Source organism: Grammomys surdaster, unplaced genomic scaffold (assembly GCF_004785775.1).
Source record: "Grammomys surdaster isolate TR1022 unplaced genomic scaffold, NIH_TR_1.0 141, whole genome shotgun sequence".
NCBI classification, from domain to species: Eukaryota; Metazoa; Chordata; class Mammalia; order Rodentia; family Muridae; genus Grammomys; species Grammomys surdaster.
In genome coordinates, this window is record NW_021604599.1 from 8,443,149 (window position 1) to 8,461,857 (window position 18,709).

The 18,709-nt window shown below is 44.5% G+C and overlaps 1 protein-coding gene across 3 annotated transcripts in view; it reads right to left on the bottom strand.

The window, feature by feature from the left end:
• Positions 1-18,709, bottom strand: part of Apba1 (amyloid beta precursor protein binding family A member 1) — a 204,775-nt gene that overhangs the window by 12,306 nt on the left and 173,760 nt on the right. For all 3 annotated transcript variants that reach the window (XM_028764032.1, XM_028764033.1, XM_028764031.1), the window contains exons 6-10: positions 5,166-5,198; positions 4,093-4,179; positions 2,886-3,071; positions 1,235-1,414; positions 188-400 (exon numbers count right to left, since the gene is read on the bottom strand). In XM_028764032.1, the coding sequence (XP_028619865.1) occupies positions 188-400; positions 1,235-1,414; positions 2,886-3,071; positions 4,093-4,179; positions 5,166-5,198 (699 nt within the window). The remainder of the gene's footprint in view (positions 1-187; positions 401-1,234; positions 1,415-2,885; positions 3,072-4,092; positions 4,180-5,165; positions 5,199-18,709) is intronic.

Here is an 18,709-nt window from a genome sequence, read left to right on the forward strand (position 1 = left end):
TGTGGTTTACAGAGAAATAATAGTAACTTGATTGTTGGCTGTCTCGGGTGCAAGTCCATGTTGTTCGTATTTGGGTCTTCCTCCTGCCTGTGCTTAAAAATGTTTGCAAATTTTGAGGACAGGATGGCAGTCACATTTCACCTCATTTTAGGTCTGTTACTGAAAAGGTTTTCTCATGCCTCGGTACCTTAATGATGCTCTGGCAGGTGGAGAGAGGCAGGCCCACCAGGCTGGTGCCGTTAATGGACATGATCTGGTCCCCGATATTCAGCTTCCCTGACTTCTCTGCAGGGCCTCCGTGCATCATGCTGGCAATGATCACGGTTGGTAGAATGGACCCCCAGCCAGACTCCACAATCACAACTCCCAGGATTTCTCCTTTCTGTTTCTCTATGAAGACCTGAAAGGAGAAGAAGTAGAAATCTCAAATCAGCAGTCATATGGGATAGGTCCTGGAGCTGAGGCCCCTGCCTATGTCGGAAAAAAGAGACACTTCTTTGGGGCTGCCAGTCTAAGTGGGTTTCTGTCTTTTCTACATCCGACAGTATTGGGAGTCTGTAAGAAACCACGTCATCCAAACCCATCTAGACCTGGGAATTCACTCTCATTTCATATGACCAGTCTGGTCTTACATGCAAATACAAGGGGCAGCAGGATTTTCTGTTTTCCTTTAAAACATTAGTTGTCCGTAGTAGGTGGCCTTAATCTCTGTGGCTCTCAGATGCTCTGCACAGGTTTTTCCATTCCATGGTGCCCTGTAAATTCTTTTCAGTATTTAAGATTTTTGAGTGAAAAATAAATGTTGGGACACTTTGCTGTGCAGAGGAATGTGAGGGGAGAGATACTAAAGCTGCCATGACCTCTGTTCTGCCAAGTGCAGCTGTCTTTCATCAGTGCTAGAGCTGGGCACGTCACCAGCCACTTTCAGTGCCCTTACCTGGACCGTGGGCTTCGTAAGGACAGAGGTCAGGTCCTGCATTCACATCAATAGAATTCACTCAAAACTCTCCTTGGCTCACAAGGGCAGGGGATGTGCAGCCTATTATTTATACTTGTTTTTGATAGTACTTAATGATAGGATCCTCTGGGAAGAAGCCAGAGATGGGCATGGGAACCACAAAACGTTCTGTGAACACCCCTGTCTTCAGCCTCTGCCTCCACAGCAGGGCTGCCTCGCCCTCCAGGGTCCCGCCCTACTGGCTCAGCTTGGGAACAATTTCCGGGAAGTACCTACATCTTTGCAGTTTTCTGACTTGGAGAAGTGGATCAGGTCATCGTTGTACATGTCCTGGGTGTTGAGCAGGTCACTGTATTCCTTCTGGCTGAGGTCTTCTGGGTTAATGCCATTGGCCCTGAGGAATTCCTGGTACGCAACACTGAATGCCTGTCCTATGGACTGTGCGATCAGCTGGGCCTATAGCAGCATAAGGGAAGATGGTGGTGAATGGGGGAACTCCTGGAACACCCACCCTGGTCAATTCCTTGTGGCACTTGAGGCTTCTAAACAGCAGGTCAGTCAGTCAGTCTGTATCAGGGTACCAGAGCCTACCAGGAACTATTTGAAAAAAAAATCAGTATATTTCTTATTATGACTGTGCCCATAAGGGAGTCACTGGTACTCAGTACACAGGAATCTGAGATGCAGGACATCCTGCTATATGCAGGACAGTCATACACGATGACAAGTCATTCTACAGCCTGTATAATTTTTGGACATCTCACTGGACATTTATATCATATGTAACATTTGGTGCTAATCACTGTGCCCATAACTGGATTCTAGTTTATATTTAAATACAAAGACTCACTGGGAGGCACTGGCTACACTGCACATGTTAAGAATAATATTATGCAAAGTGAAGGTCCTTTGAGATTTCGTACGTTTCATGTCTTTCAAAACCATCCACATCATTTGTGGTCTTGGCCTTTGAGTTGGTAATGATCACATCTCTGTCCATATGCACGGTGGCACACGGAGATCCTGCCTGTGTGTATAGACATGGATGCTTGCTTGGCCCCCAATTCAAAATGTCAAGTAGAAATCACCCACAGTATCACATCAAACTATTATTCTCACAGCCAAATTTAGGTAAGTAGGTGTAAGTATCTGGCTACCCCATGACAGTTTTTTTGGAATGGCTGGGCCCCGGCATTTATACAATGTATCATGATTCTTATCTCAACTTTTTTTCCTTTACTGTATTTATGGCTATGAATTATTTTGTAGAGAAAAGGGAATTGGAGAGATGTCTCAGTGGTTAAGAGGTCTGGGTCTGGTGGGTGATGTTCCTGTCACTGGGCTGGGAAGAAAAGGGCCACTGAACTGTCATAGCATGACAGCTCCTCACAGCTCTGAAGTTTTCCTCTGCGGACACTCTGGTGCCATGAAGACTTGCTTAGACTGGCAATCTGGGTCTCCCTCTTTCAAAGCCTGCTGGCAGCGTGGCCACTCTTCCTTCCTAAGCAAACTCAGCACTCCCCTGCCTTGGGGCTTTTGTGCTTGCTATTTCCTAGTCTCTCATTCTATTTAGGTCTCTGTTCAAAGTTACCTTGTTGAAAAAAAATGGATTATGCTGATGACTGTACGTGAACTCGTCCTGGCCTTTGTGCACTGACCCTGTCTTGTATTTCAGTAAAGCACCCTCCATGTCTCATTTATTAACTCCATTTATCTTATTTTCTACTCCTTTCAACCTGCACAAAACCTAACCCCTGTGCTTTTATCCAGCCTTATATTTAAAGATCTAGAACAGTGCCTGACACACAGTAGGCACCCAATACATATGTTTAATGTATGATGAGCCAGACTGACTTGGGTTCTGATAAACCGGGCACTTAGTGGCTACCCAGGTCACCCAGAGGAAGGTTGGGGAAGCCAGGCTTACGTCCTCAGACTCAAAGACATGGCAGATCATCTTGTACTGTCTTTTTCCATCCTGGGATGGGTGAGAGGCCTCCACATTCTCCTGGGAGTTGGAGCGGGGCATCCGCCTGCGGGCCATCAGCACAACGATGTTCCCAATGTCTGCGATGTAGGAAATGGTCCTCAGAGGGTGGTCCATCATAGGCTCCTAGAGGTGAAGGGCAGAGCAGGTGAGTCTGCACACAGAACCTTAGAACTTACCAGATGGTTATCTTCTTCCCTCATACCAGCTGAGTATGGAACCTAGGAGGGGCGAGCCAGGGACAAACCTTCACTGCCAGACCTCTGAATCCTACCCCCCAAGGCCTGAGGAAGTTTCCTTGGTTAATGAAGAGCAAGAGATATGTGCAGGAGAGAAACAAATATCAAACATTTTATACTGTGTGGAATCTCCAGTGGTGAAGCTGAAAGGATAAAATCTAAGTTTGTGTGTGTGTGTGTGTGTGTGTGTGTGTGTGTATGTATATACAATTATAAATAGATTCCCTTAAGGCTAATGAGTCCTGTACAATTTTAGATAGATTTCATGTGAGTCCTTCTCAAAGAATTCATATGAGTGACTGAGTGATAAACGACACACATGTCCTGAGTTTTTCTTTGTGCTTTAAGAATTAATGTGACCTTTGAGCCCACATTAGCTTTTGAGTTTCACTAGAAACCAGTGTGGGGGTAGATGAAGTCCTGACAGAATACGTATTATTGACATGAACACAGTTACATCAAGGATCCCAGTGTCTCAGACTCATGGGGATGGCAAAGCTTTTCCCTGGTCCATGTGTAGATGCTGAAAACAAACAAACAAACCAACAAACCCCGTCGACCCCAGTTTTGTCCTCCCCAGTGTTTACAGCCTGAGACTACTCTCCTAAAGAGATGTCCTACTGAGATTAGCTAAACCCACCTCCTTGTTCAGAGGTATAAAATAAACACACTGAGTTTCAGGGCTGCTGCTGGTACACCTCCATCAGAGCATACGGTCTACCAGATCCCAGCTACTCTGTCTGTGAGTCTGTCCTTTCTTTATTCCCTCATCACCCCTGTCAGTTTCCAGGGCCCAGAATGCAAGTTGTAGCACCCCAATACCTGGGGATAGGCACTTTACAGGCAGAGAATCTATGTTAGAATTCCAGTGGCCTCCACCCCTGAGGAAAGTGGGAACAAGCTGTTACCTGTGTATCTGCATTCAATACTTTGATCCTCTGGGTAGAGATGAAGAGATCCACCTCAGTCATTGGCTGAGATTCACCTTCAGGAGCCTAAGAAGAAAGTGCACCAAGAAGTTGTTTTACTATTTTATCTTAACCCAGAGGCATGGGAAATGTTAGCTCACACACTGGGTTACCAAGACACAGTCACCAGAACGGCAACACAGGGTTAAATTGCCAAAGCTAAAGGTACTACAGGGAGGATGGACACGTGGGCAAGAGTTAGCATCTCTATATGATAGGGGAAATGCAGAGTTCCTTCTGTTCCTTCCCCCAGAGCAGCAGTGGCTGCAGCAGATTAACCCTGGACATGATGACAAGTGCCCCTTCCTGTAAGGCTTTTGGAGACTGAAGGGTAAGAGCATCTGACTCATAGTGAGGACCTTGGAACAGTCACTCAGTTTACCCTGAAAGAGCTAACAGAGGACACTGTCTGTAGCAGGTGCAAATAAAGCCACTGGATGCAGTTCTGGTAAGAGGGTCTTCATATTCACACCACCACAGCACCACAGAAGCGGCTGCCTGTTCCCGCAGCAACCCCCATTACAAAAGAGCCCCCAACGTCTCACATCCTCGGAGTAAGTTACAAATACCTAGAAGAAGCTCTACAATCCCCAAAGTGCAGCCTGGCTCATTTAGGGCTGAACCCTGCACATATGTGGTTATTAGTGGGTTTTCTTTTTTGCATCCAGCAATCTGAGAAATCCTCAAATGGAATGTAACTGTAATTGAGTAGTCCCAGGTCCCTGCCACATCATTGCTCCTGAACGGCTTGCAGCTTCCACACTAGAGGATTCATTTAGCATCTCCAATCTGCTCCCTGTCGTTCCTCTGACGTGAAATGACCAAATGAGCAACAGAAAAATGGCCACTTGAGGCAACTAAGTTTGGAGAGAGGCTGGCTTATGGAGCGACTCAAAACGAAATCGGAACAAAAAACTTGCTGGATGCAGAAAACAAAAACACGAAATCATAAAAAGGCGAAACATAAAAGAAACCAGACAGGCGTAACATCAAGTGATGAAGTTGTACTGCACCTTCTTCCTGCTTTTGGCTAATTTCTGGGCCGTCTGCTTAGCATGGAACAAACAGAGACAGGAGAATAGTTAGAAAAGAATTTGCAGACTCAGTCAAAAAGGGAACGGACACACTAACACTGCTTAGGGGTATAAAGCGCTTGTAGGAGGACACACCCCACTTTAAGGGGAATATTCCTAATACAATGCGAGTGTCGGGGATGGGCATGGAGGGGTGTATTATGCTTCACTGTCATTTGATTTTTTAAAGAACGAAGTTTGGTTCTGTTCTTATCAAGTGGCTCCCTTACCTCACTGACTTCGGCTTACGTCTTTATTTCTGTTTTCTTTGGGAGTAACCTGCTGATTTTTCCCTCAGCTGCTTCTGGTAAAAAGCTACAGCTGTCCAGACTTTTCTCTTCTACTGAAGTTTTGGATCCGTCTCTGAGCCCTGCTTTAGCTGTGCTGCAGTTTTGTGCACTGGCATTTCTCTACTGCCACACTACAACATGGGCGGTGGAATCGTTGAACCCTGAATCATTTAAGGGTTGTTATTCATTTCAAAAATATTTGGAGGTTTTCTAGCTATCCCTTTGGCATTGGTCTTGGAATCACTTTTACTGTGGTCTAAGAACATGTTCTGTATGGTTCCAGTCTTTTTGAAAGGTGCTTACCAAGCCCAGGATTGACTTGGGTGAGCACATTGTATGGATTGCACAGTAGGCAGTCTCAGTTGTCAGTTAACATGATCTTTCAGTTCTCATGTGGGTTTGTGTTTGTGTGTCTGTCCTGCTTGTTCCTTCATTTTATTGACAAGCTGTTACTGTGGACTTGTCTTTGTATTGCTTTGGTTCAATCGGTCTTTGCTTTCTCTGTTTGCAGCCATATTATAGAATACATATATGTTTAGGGTAGTATGTCTTCCTGTTGAGTCAATCCTAGAATTTTCCCCCTACCCCATTTACCCATAGCAATAATTTCCTCTTAAATTTTATAAGATTAATATAGTTTGTACCTGACTAAGGTGGACATATTTCTCTTTTTTACTCACAATTAAGAGATAGCATAGCTAGTAAAAGCTGAGCTGAGCTTTCTAAATCCAAATCTCAACTCTGTTACCTATTATTGCTGTGATTTTAGGCAAGCCAGTTAACATTTCTGCTTTCTCTGTGTAATATATGGATTAAAATAGTATCTACCTCACAGGGCTGTTTTAAAAGATAAAATGAATACATGAAGAAAAAACGTCTTTGAACAGTACACTGGGCATTATGTCTGTGTCTGCTATACATAATTAAAATGTACAGGTGTAGGATGCAGTTCCTCAATTGTATATATTATATGTTTTATGTCAATGTTAGTCACTGGCCAGACTGTGGGCGATGTTATGAAGGGTATGGGAAAAGCTGCCTCACTGTGATGGATGGGGAAGACTGGATTGTTGTCACAGGTGGGGGCGGTGAAGCTGACCTGTTGTGAAAGCTATGGTACCAGTGGGTAAGGCTGTGTTGCTCTGATGGGGGTGGCTAGGTGACTTACCTGTAGGAAAAACTGTGCTCTCAGCAATGCATCTCTGTTTCACTAGTGGTTAGAATGTGCTGCCTGCATTCTCCCACTGTGGAGACCGGATGAGTCAGCCATCCGAATACTGCATAGCTAATTACTAATACACCCAGGAAAAGGGGCAACCCCTCTCCCACACAACTTCCCCACCATTCTTCCCGGGGTGATGAGACGGCTGTGAGCAATCTACTCTGGAAGACTTGGAAGGTAATAAAACACACATATGCTGTACTAACCGCCACACAAGCCAGTGGGTGTATCTGTGCATCTGAGAAGGCTCAGAGTGGACCTGAGGGCATGGGAGTGAGTGAGAGGCCTTCTCTGGGTGTTCTAACCCACGTCAGTTTTTATCTGCCTCGTAACTTCTCCTCTAGGATCTGAAATGCTTCCTTTCTTTCCACTCTTGCAGTACCATGAAATGGCCCAGGAATTCCTATTGCTGTTGATATCAAAAGTCCAACAATTCTTCGACTCCAGGGAACTGTGTTCTACTTTCATCATCAATAAATTACTCAGACCCCAAAACTACAGAAAGATGAGGAAGGCAAACCAAGTTTCATGATAGGTGTTCTGACATGTTTTCCAGAAAGTTAAAAATGTTTATGCAGCAGATTTATAACATTTCGATGTAACACTGACGAGATGAACATGTCAGAGCCGGAATGAAAGAGTAGAAGAGGCTGCTAAAACCTCACAAGGCAGAGGATGGCAGTACCCTAGGATCAGAGCTGTGTCCCTCCCTCTCACTTCAGGGTCAGTGTGCACTGGGCACTCACCATTGACAGTCCCTCTAGGTTGGTCATGCTGTGGGGAGGGCCTCTGCTGGTCTATCTGTTCTTACCTAGCTAGCATCTACTGAGCTATGGTCCTTTGCCAGGATGCTTCTAACTGTTTCACACATCATTGTCAAAACTCTCAACAACCCTGTGAGGCAGGAATTATAGTAAGCCATACAAGAAGAGGGAAACAAAGCACAGAAAGGCTAGGTTAACTGCCTAGTGTCACATAGCTATGAGGTAGCAGAACTGTGATTCAAGCTTGGGCAATCTAGCCCTTCAGTCTACACTCCCCTTTGTGCAATAACGCAGGCTTCTCTTCTGGAATGACTCAGTTCCCAGTAAAATGGGGCTAATACTACCTACCTCCCAGGAGTCCCTACCCCTCCAGTCTGAGCAGTGAATGAGGCAATATATGCAAAGGCCTGAAAGGAGGCAGCAGCATCTTCTCTAACGATCCGGATCTCTTCAAGCAAGCTGGGAAGTGACAGGACTTAGACAAAGCTACCATGATGGAACATTTAATTCTACCATGAAACTTTACAAAACCACAAAAGAATGGAAAAGTAAGAACTCTGGAAGAGGCTATGTAAAGACAGATTGAAAGGAAAATGGCAGAGGATGACAGGAACAAAAATGTGCGCAACAAGCAATCCTGCAATGGCATTTGTGACATCATCACACGAGCCTCACAGATTAGAGAATGGAGATGAAGACCCTCTGCGTGGACACCCACAGCCTCTGTGGCTCAGAGGACTTCCCTAGCCTCTGCTGAGGAGTTGAGAGTCCCGGGAGAGAGGAAGACAGGGGAGCTAGCACAAGCTTCTTGTACTCTAGACAGGGAATAGTCACAGTGTCCTTGCTGTGTGGAGAGGGACATTCCAGAGCATCAGGACGTGGGCAAAAACTCTCCAGAGGTCTCTCCCACAAATGTTTCCACCAGCAGGCTTTAGCCAGATACATACCACGATCCTGATGTTCCTTGCTTAAACAATTAGGGAGTTTCTGTTTAAATCCTACAAGGTGCGTCCCCATATGGCAGGAGTGTTGACCGCCACTTGCTATTCTAGTCACATGTTTAATGTCATCAGGGGTTGTCTAACTTGTCAACATGAAGTTTTAAAAAAAAAATCATCCCCAATGAAGCTATGATGTTCGGTTGAATCAGTTTTGTTTCCATCTTTATTTGTGCAAACAACTCTTGACTTCATTGATCTTTTGTATTTTTTTTGCTGATCTCTGTTATTGGGGTTTTATATAGTTCTTTCTTTCCAAGCCCTTGAGGTACTTCAATGGGGCACTTGCAAAGTTTCTATCTTTTATGTAGGCACTGATAAATGTAGCTCATAAATGTAATTTATTGTAACTCAGTTGCATTGTGTTGTATTTATTTTGTTTTTTTCTATTATTTTTTATTTGTTGAGAATTTCATATATACATATAATGAAAATGTAACCAATGCACCCATTCTAATGACTTCCTAACTTCATGTCTTTTATTTATTGATGATTGATTGATTTGGTAATTTACTAAGTCCAGTTAGTGCTGCCCATGTGCCCTGGTGTGGGTCCACCCTCTGGAGCATTGGGAACCTACCATTAGCCACATTCTCTGTGCTGGTTTGAATAAAAATGGCTCCCATAAGCTCATATGTTTGAATATTTGGTCACCAGTTGGTAGAACTGTTTGGGAAGGAAGAAGAGGTGTGTTATCGAGGGGCAGGCTCTGAGGTTTCAAAAGACTTGTATGATTCAGTTTGCTCTCTGCCTCCTGCTTAGGGTTTGAGATGTGAGTTCTTAGCTGCTTCTGCCACCAAGCCTTCTCTTTACCATCATGGACTCTACACTCCCTTTTATAGGTTGCCTTGGTCATGATGTTTATTACAGCAATAGAAGAGTAACTAAAATACTCTCTAACTGCTGATTGGAGAAAAGTTTTCCTCACCTGTCAGTTCCCCCATGATTGACTGCTCAGTGTTGTTCCATCTCTATGTATTTGTATAATTTCTAGAGTTTTACTTGTTAATTGATTTCTAGTTTCATCAGTCATAGTGATCAGAAAGGATCTGGCCTATGATTTAAATGTTTTGAAAATGTGTTGTGTAGCTACTGGATGGATTATTCTGTAAATGTCCAGAAGTCATATGAGTTATAGTATAACTTAACTCTGGTATTAATTTGACTTTAGGAGGAGGTCTGGCTATTCTTTAACTGATGTGGAATGCTGAAATTTCCCACTATTTCTGTATTGGATCCTCTCTCCAAGTGTTATAATGTTTGTGTATAAAACTTGATGCTTTAACATTAGGTGCATATTAACTTATAATTGTATCTCGCTGTTGACTTGATTCATTGTCACATGGTGACTACCTTTATCTCTGTCCTAGTGTCTAATAGATAGATAGTCCTTGTTGATTATTCCTGGGGTATCATTTTGCATCTTTCTCTTTTTACTGTCTGTGTAATTACTTGTAAAGTGGATTACTAGCAGGCAGCATACTGGTGGCTTGTGGCATTTTAAATTCATTCAGCAAGTCCCCTAAGCTTTAACTGAAAAATTTAGTCCATTTACATCTGAGGTTGTTAATGATAGGTAAGGATGTATTCCTGTGATGTATATGTGTTATGTGCTATATTTGTGTGGTGAGGATGGAGGGCAGAGGTTGACACTAGGCATCTTCCTCAGTCACCTTACATATTGAAGCAGGGTTTCTCAGTTGAACTCAGTGCGTATTAGTTCAGTTAGCCTAGCTAGCCTGCTTGCCCTAGGAACCCTGTCTCTACTTCCCTGGTGCTAGGAATACAGACAGACAATTCCATGGATATTCAGAATCCAACTCAGGTCTTCACACTCTGTGGCTAGTGCTTTACCCATGAGCCATCTCTACCGTTCCTGATGATGTCCTTGTAGTTGTTGGGATATTTTCGTTTTCTTCCTGTCTTAGCTTTGGACTGACTATTGCAGAGGTGATGCCTGATTTGTTTCCACTTGTCTTTTGTGTAGCTACTCTTTTACGGGGATTTATACTTTCACAGGCTTTGATGATGTTAGCCGTTTCTTTGATTTCTGTGAGGAGGTGTCCCTTAGGTGGTCTGGTGGTCATAAATCAGTTTTTGCTCCTCTTGGAAGGGGTTAATTTTCTCTATTTCTGAAGAGCAGTCTTGCTTGGTAGAGTAATTCTGATAGACATTTTCTTTGTTTCAGGACTTGGACTATGATATTCCATTCCTTTATATTCTGTAGGATTCCAGCGGAGATGTCTATTGCTCTTATAATGAATGTACAGTAGAAGTGATATACGGTATTTTTCTCCTGTAAAATTATTTTCTTAGACTTTTGACAGTTTGATTATAATGCTGGAGTGAAGGTCTTTTCTGGTTAGATTAGAGGTTCTATAGTCCTCTTATACCTGGATGATCATAGTTTTCCAAAGATTATCTCTAATCTTCTGATAATTGTTTCATGGAATAATTTCCCTGTGTCCTTAACCAATGATATAGATATTTATTCACCTTAAAGTGTGTGGTGATTTGAATATGCTTGGTCCAGGGCATGGCACTATTAGGAGGTGTTGCCTTGTTAGAGGAAGTGTTGTTACTGTGGGTGTGGGCTTTGAGACCTTTCTCCTAGCTGCCTGGAAGCTAGTCTTCCTCTGTTTGCCTTCAGAACAAGATGTAGAACTCTCAGCTCCCCCAGAGCCATGGCTTCCTGAACACTGCCATGTTTCCTGCCATGCTGATAATGGACTGAACCTCTGGACCTGTAAGCCAGCTCCAATTAAATGTTGTCCTTTTTAAGAGTTGCCCTGGTCTTGGTGTCTGTTCACAGCAATGGAAACCCTAATTAAGACAGAGTGTTACAAAGATTTTGTTTGCTTTTTGCTTGTATGAGACAGTTTTGCTATGTAGCCACGTCCTCAAATTCTCAATTTTTCTGTATTAACCTCCCAACTATGGAAATTACAGGTATGCTGGGATTACAGGAATATAAGTCACCCCTGGCTTTCAAAGATTCTAAGTACATATTCCTCCCTTGCCTTCCTTCTTCCTGCGGGATTTTTGGGGTTCTTATTTGCATAGTCAGCCCCCTTTTCAAATTCCGTTGTTATGTCTTCCCCTTGAACTAGTCTGTTGGTCTTTTCTGATTCTCTTTCATTCCAAGATTTCTATTTGATTGCTCTTAATTTTTTTTCATTCTTGTTCTGTACTCTATTCCTAATTTCATTTGATGCCTTTAAAATATTCTCTTGGATCTCACTGAGCTTCTTTCTGTCTGCATTTTAAAATTCTCTATCAGGCATGTCATCCATTTTGATTTCTTTGGAATTTGTGGCTAAAGAGTAACATCTTTGGACATGGCGTGGTTCTCGTGTCTCTGTACTGAGCTTTCTACATCCAGCGGCTCAGATCACTACTACTTTAGTTAGAGGTGGCCTCCTAAGTGGCTTTCTCCTGAAGATGTGTCTCCTTATTTTAGAGTTCAGTTAGTTAAGCATTTGGCTTTATTTCCAATTGGACACTGTAGGGTAGCCTTCCCGTAGCTTTGTTGGTTTTAACTCATGACCAGGCAATGTACAAGCTGTGTCAGAATCAGAGATGTTGTAGGCTACACAAATAAAGGCTACATTAGCAGCTTAGGCAGTAGGTGTCAACAACAGAATGTATGAAATGCTGTATGGACAATCTTACCAAGGAGGCAGTGGTGTCAACCTCCTCAGCCATGTGTTTGCAGCTACTGATGTCGGCTCTGCTACTAGTAAGGGTATAAGCAGTCCTAGTAGTGTTAAGGGACCTGAACTCTTTATCCTATGAACAGATAGTGGCTTTGGCTCAGACATTGCATAGGAGAGGCTGATGGGAACCACTCCTCTGTGGTGTTTATATCCGATCCTGACTGCATTTCCTTTTGGACAAAGTGTGAGGACATTAGGAAGTAGATAGGTGGGGTAGCAGCAACGGTTGTGGCCCTCTCCTCTGCTGGTTTCTGAGAGCCTGCCGGGGCCTCAGCCCCTACAACTCTTGTATGTACAGGGACAGCATAAAGGTTGGGGCTTCTTGCCTTCCTTTTCCACTCCTGGACCCTAGTGATCAAGGAGGAGTAGGGCCTGGCAGGAACAGGGTCAAGTTCCCCTTCAGGCCTCTTTAGTCCTGCGTACGTGGTGGGTGACAGATGGAATAGCAAGCAGAGCTGTTCAAGGCTACCTCAGCACATTCTGGTGGGCAGAGCAGCAGGACAACCACCATGTCTTGTCAGTAGCAGGTGTGTGTGGCACAGAGTGTCAGAGTGAATCAGCTTCAGTTCTGGTGTTAGTGTGAGTCTTCACAAACAACACCATGGCAAACGGTCTCAGAGGATGCTTATCTGATGACTGGTTCCTGAGGGGTCACCATCTGTTCCCCATTGTGATAAAGTACCAGCTTAAGTCAGTTACTCTGATGGGCTCAGATAGGTTGTTGAGGCAGTTCCACACTGAGCCAGGGTGGTGCAAATGTGTCTGGGAGATTCTACAGTAAAGCTACAGGGAAGATTTCAGGTTACTTAGGTGGGGTGCAAGCCCACGAGGACTGTGAAACTCCTCTAGCTAGGACTGTCAATGCCTATGACAATGGGCTGTTAGGATCTGCAAAGGATGGACTAGACTCCCTCTCCCCTGGATGTATTTCTCTTACTATATTGTCTCAGGTTTTTGAACCCCAGCCTAGTCACTTAGCTCAGAACACAGCTACACGCGCTTGACTTGCAGTTCTTGTTTGTGGAAAAAAAGTGAATCCTAAGCATCTATTACTGTCCATCTTAAGAAAATCCATTCTCCAGGCCTTTAACAAGGAAACAGATTTGGAAAATAACCAGAGATTGAGTGTTTCACGAACTTATTTGATGACGGACCTCTATTAGTAGCAAGTACTCAGCATGACTAGAGTTCTGGAGAGTGCAGTTGAAGAGAAGATGCTTCATAATGCTTTCAGAGGCTACTGCACACAACAGATTCTCCTGGAGTCTATCAATACAGACTCTTTTATAACCTTATTGTCCAGGCTTCTATCTTGAGAAGTCTGGGGTTAGTCTGGAAAGCTTGCATGTTCATCGGGCTTCTACACAATGCTGATCTGCTGGTCTGCTGGTCTCTGGACCATACTTTGAGACTCACAGTTCTAATGCATTCCTGGTTGCTGCTGCTGTTGCTGTTGCTGCTGCTGCTGGTGGTGGTGGTGTGTGTGTGTGTGTACATGCATATTTCCTGCAAGGACAGTAGTTCTACGATATAGTGACAAAGGTCCACAGGTGGGGAAAGCAACGGCAGATGAGTTTGAATTCTGTTGCTGCTGTATAGACTTGCTTTATTCCTGTATCTTGGTAGATGGAACAGGGCTTTGTTTTCAGATCCCTCAATTCGCCATACTGTAGCATCAGGTATACAGCCTTTCTGGTTCATTTATTAGAGTGCCAGTTTCTCAAGGTTTAATACTGAATGTTGGTTAAATTTTACTTCTAAAGTGCCTATCACAAATATCTCCATAGAAACAGCCTTTTAAACCAAAGTCTCATAGATACATGTATGTGTATGTATGAGAGAATGTCTGGTCAAAAACAAATCTAAATTCTCTTTCCACTTGGCAAAAAATTCTGGACACTTGCATTGTTAAAGAAAAAGTAACTCCTAGACAGTGGTGGTGTACATCTTTAATCCCAGCCCTCTGGAGGCAGAGGAGGTGGATCTCTGTGGGTTTGAGGCAAGCCTGGTCTGCAGAGCAAGTTCAACAGCCAGGGCTATACAGAGAAACCATGTCTTAAAAAAAAAAAAAAAGAAAAAAGAAAAGAAACCTTGTCTTGAAAAAAAAAAAAAGAAAAGGAAAGAAGTAACTTTTGAAATTCCAAGTGTCTGTGGGATGGATGTGGCCCAGCAGAGCAGGAATGTTCAGAAAAGTGGAAGCTTTGGCTTCAAGCTGGCATCTGCTGGGTAGATCACAAAACCAGAAAGTCCTCATCTGTCTGGCCATGCATAACATAGAGGCACAGGAATGAGAGGAACAAAATGGAGGTTCCCATGGGGAGTGAGACAGAAGATAAGGCCAGAAGACCAGGGCAGAAACCAGCCTGCTTTAAGTGAGTGGGAGGGCTAGAGATTACCATTGGCTTGGGATCATGGACTGCACAGCAGATTGGAGAAGGAATGTGTAGCACTGCTTTACTTTCTCCTCTCCTGGGTAGACGCTGAAGTCTGTGGCCCTGCTGCACCCTGTCTACTGTGCTGAAGTGACCTAGAAGAACTTGTTCTCGAAAGGCCAGAAGTAGCCAGTCTCCCAGAGCGTGATGTCTCAGAGCATGGTCTGGAGCCCACTGGACTGCTGAAGACACACCCATCCTTGACCTGCTATGGGGTCTGAGCCAGCTCCCAACACTGCTGCCTTTTAGGTGAGATGGACAGCACAGCCGTCTCTGCTTACAATGGGAAAAGGCTTCAGGCTGTGTGTGGTGTCATTCTGAGAAGCATTTAGATGGATATAAAAGGACCATGGAGCAGAAACCATTTATTGACAGGCAGCAGTTCCCTCGAGTGCACAGAAGCACATAGTAAAATGATACTTATTTGCTTTGCTGTAAGTGAAATGTAACCATTTAATTTTACTACTTTATAATGAATTCCACACACTACCTCAATTTACTTGTGAAAGATAAATACATGGTTTTCAAATACCCACTCTGCTCTGGGTAGGTTTAAAACATACTTATGATCAGTTTGTTTTGAAAGTACCATCTAATTTGAGGTTTAACTGCGCTGTGAGGTTTTGGGGTGCTGGTCACTTCTTGAGAACTTCAGAGTAAAGGGTCTGATTTTCATGAGAGAATTGGACTTACAGGTAAAACCACACTGTTGGCTCCCACTGAGGAGTCAAGAAAGCAGCTCAGGGTATGGCTGGTGCCAGGGGAGCTGGTGAAGGGAGGCTGCTGCTCACCATGTGGGCTGCTTTCTGTCCAGAAGACGCTGTGCCTGCCACCCCTACCCACTCTGAGCACCACCTTAGTCCTCCTTAAGTGCCGTAAGAGGAGTGGAAAGACACAGATGATCATATTTTGGAGTGAGAAACTAACCTCAAGGCAACTCTCAGTTTTCTGGTCCAGGTAGTCTCCAGTAACCCTTAAAGTCAGATTGTTGCTTTCTTCTGGATAGACCACCTAAGTGGCCCTGGTCATGGGACTTGGTATTTTGACACAATTCTCATGTGTGACTCTTTGTTCTTGATGGTTTCGGACTGTGGGGCATAGTTGGTTCTGGCCCAAAGGCCATGTGTTAGTGTTAGTGTGACAGCCAGAGATGTCTCTACCCATTCCTAGTCACTTTCTGTCTGTGAGGAAGTCATCAGGAGAGCTATGACAGGTCATGGTGGTCTGTTTAGTTGTTGGGAGGCTCATGGTACCACTCAACCGAGGGACTTAGTATTACGTGTGGTGTTTGCAGGAGTCTGGACTGAGACTCCATTTGAAAACTAGCTTGTTTTTCTTAAGTGATTTATGCATTACTTTAAAAGCCTTGCTGGGAGGTGTTAAATTAAGATGAGGAAGACATGGTGAAACTTTCTGGCATTAGTGTGTCTCTGGGGTGAGGCAAACAAAAGGAGGTAGCCAACTGCTGTGACTTGGATCTAGAATGTTCTCCCAAAGGTCCATGTGTAAAGGTTTGGTAACCAATCTGTGCTACTTTGGGAGGTGGTGGAACCTTTAGGAGATGGGGTCTAATGGAAGGAAGTTAGGTTATTGGGGGCATGCCCTTGAAGGGGTTATCTGGGCCATGACTCCTTCCTTTCTCCTTGCTTCCTGGCTACTATGAAATGGGCAGCCTGCTCTTACCATGGACTTCTAATGTTGTACTAACCACCACTGGCCCAAAGGAACACAGCCAAGTACCTGTGAGCCGACACTTGTGGAAGTGTGAGCCGAAACAGACCCTTTGTCCTTTGATTATCTTAGGTATCTGTCTGAGTGGTGGAAAGCTGACTTAACGCACCAAGCCCAGAAAGCCCGAGGGTCAAACTGCTACTACTATACTTTCCAGGTTCTGCCCTGTTGGGTGGGAGTCTGGGGCAAGCGTAGCCAGAGCGTCTCCTAAACGAACCTATCTTCCATCATCCTGGAAGAGGCTCATTTTAAGATAAGGCATGTACATCATGGAGGGGGGGTCCTCAAGGCACAGGCAAGGATTGCGTGTCACAGATGAAGTAGTTGGATGGACCCTGACACATGGAATAACTGTTAAGCCAGACTCAACACTAAGGTTGCTATCAGGGCAGTGGCTTTTGAGGGACTTGAAGTTACCATTGATATGTTAGGAATTAGGATGAGTGCCCCAGTCACAGCTTACCACACCTCCTGTGGGTAGTTAAGAAGAGGATGGCCCTGAGCTGGGGAGAGAAGGGTTTGCTTTACAAGTGAGGGTGTCACAAGAGCAACTGACACTGGGAGGCTACATCGGTAGGGGCAATGGAAAGCTACTTAATGAGGTAGTGATGAGAGGGGTGAGGGAACACCACAGAGCATCCTGGGGAGTGAGGAGTGACTGGGCAGCTGCAGACTTAAGATGCGTAATCTTGCTTGTTTATTTAATCTAGGGACAGCACTTGTGATAGAGCCCAGGCACCTTCCTGTCTTAGCCTCCCGGGCACGGGAATGGCAGGTGTATGCCAGCACTGGCTGTAATGGTTAGTCCCAGTCCCGACTGATGGTGGGTGGAAGCTAGAAGACAAGCACTCACTCTTGCAGCCTGTCTGCTTTCTGGCTGCCAAGGGGCAAGCAGCTTCTTCCCACCCTCCTGCCAAGGCGCTCTTCTCCACCACAGCCCAGAAACAACACTTAGCTGTCAGCGGGCTCTGCAGCTGTGAACTGAAACCAATCAAGCACTTGTCATGGCCGATTACAAAGGAACAGAAAATTGGTACCAGTGGAGGCGATATCTTCATGACCTGATTACAAGGCCCAGAAGCCTTCACAAGCAGTTTGTGGGAAGAGTCTGGAGATATGTGTCAGCATCCCCAGAATTCTCTCCTCAGGGCTTAAGGGGTACTAATGACAAGAGCTCGGATAATACTCTCTGGAAAGTAAAAACCGCTCATGGGGTTTCAAATGGAAATGAGGAATTTACTTGGAAACTGACTAGCGGCCACTTGTGTTAGATTTTGTCCATATGCCAAGACTTTATGTTAGGTTCTATTTAAATCTGGCAGAGGGAATTTTAAGACAGTCGCCATTCAGGCTATTGCATGGACATGGCTGTCGCTCTGGGTCAGGTTTCTAGTTAGAATGGGGAGTAGAGGCAGGGTGGAAAGATATAAAAACCTTGCAGTTTGGTTTAAAGTCCATGAAAAGTTTGAGTTATGGAAGGCATGGTTTCTAAAAAGTAAGCCGCCAGCAGAAGAGAAGTACTTTGTTACAAGTACAAGATGCCTCGAAGGCACCTCAGGAATCGGCAAGATCTTATTCATTGTAGGTTCAGTGATGTGAGAATGTAAATTGACCTGAAAGACTTTCCCAGGAAAGAGAAGGCTGCTGGGGTGCTCTGAATGCATACAGATGCCTAGGAAGTTGTTTCCATAGAAATCATTTGGCTGGGCTCAGCTGCCTAGACATCCAGAGGCTCCTGTAGCTATGGCCCAAGGAGGTCCAGCTACTGCTTGGGCTGGTGCCACATACTGGTGCTGTCTGTGTGCTACTGGTTTGTGGGGAGCCCTCAAGGTATGTGAAAATATGAGGGTGAAGACAGATGAAATGGAGATGCCAGGAAAGCAGATGCAAGAACAGGAATACGAGCCACTAAAGCTCCAGCCTTCAGAGGCAAACCTCGTGGGCTACCATTGGCCAGGCTGCAGGGGACACTGCCCAGGACCTTTGAAGCTCATGTTATTCTGCCACATTCCTCCAGATGCTGGACAGAAGGCTACAGGGTTTTGTTAGCTGCTGGGTTTGGGTCTAGCTGTTCAATTCCTTCCTGTCATTTGTCTCCTCTTCCCTTTTGGAATGCCGATGTTTATCCTGAGTCATTACATGCTGCAAGTGTTTAACTTGCTTTTCACAGGGGCTCACAGTTGAGTTTGTCTAGTGTACCAGGGGAGATGTGGAAGAGTTAATATCTTCATTGTTTTCTTCATTTGGAGATTAATTATGGCTTGAACAGGTATGTTTAAAATGTTAGCTTGAGAAGAGATGAGCTTATGATGGTTATTCTTGTCTACGTTA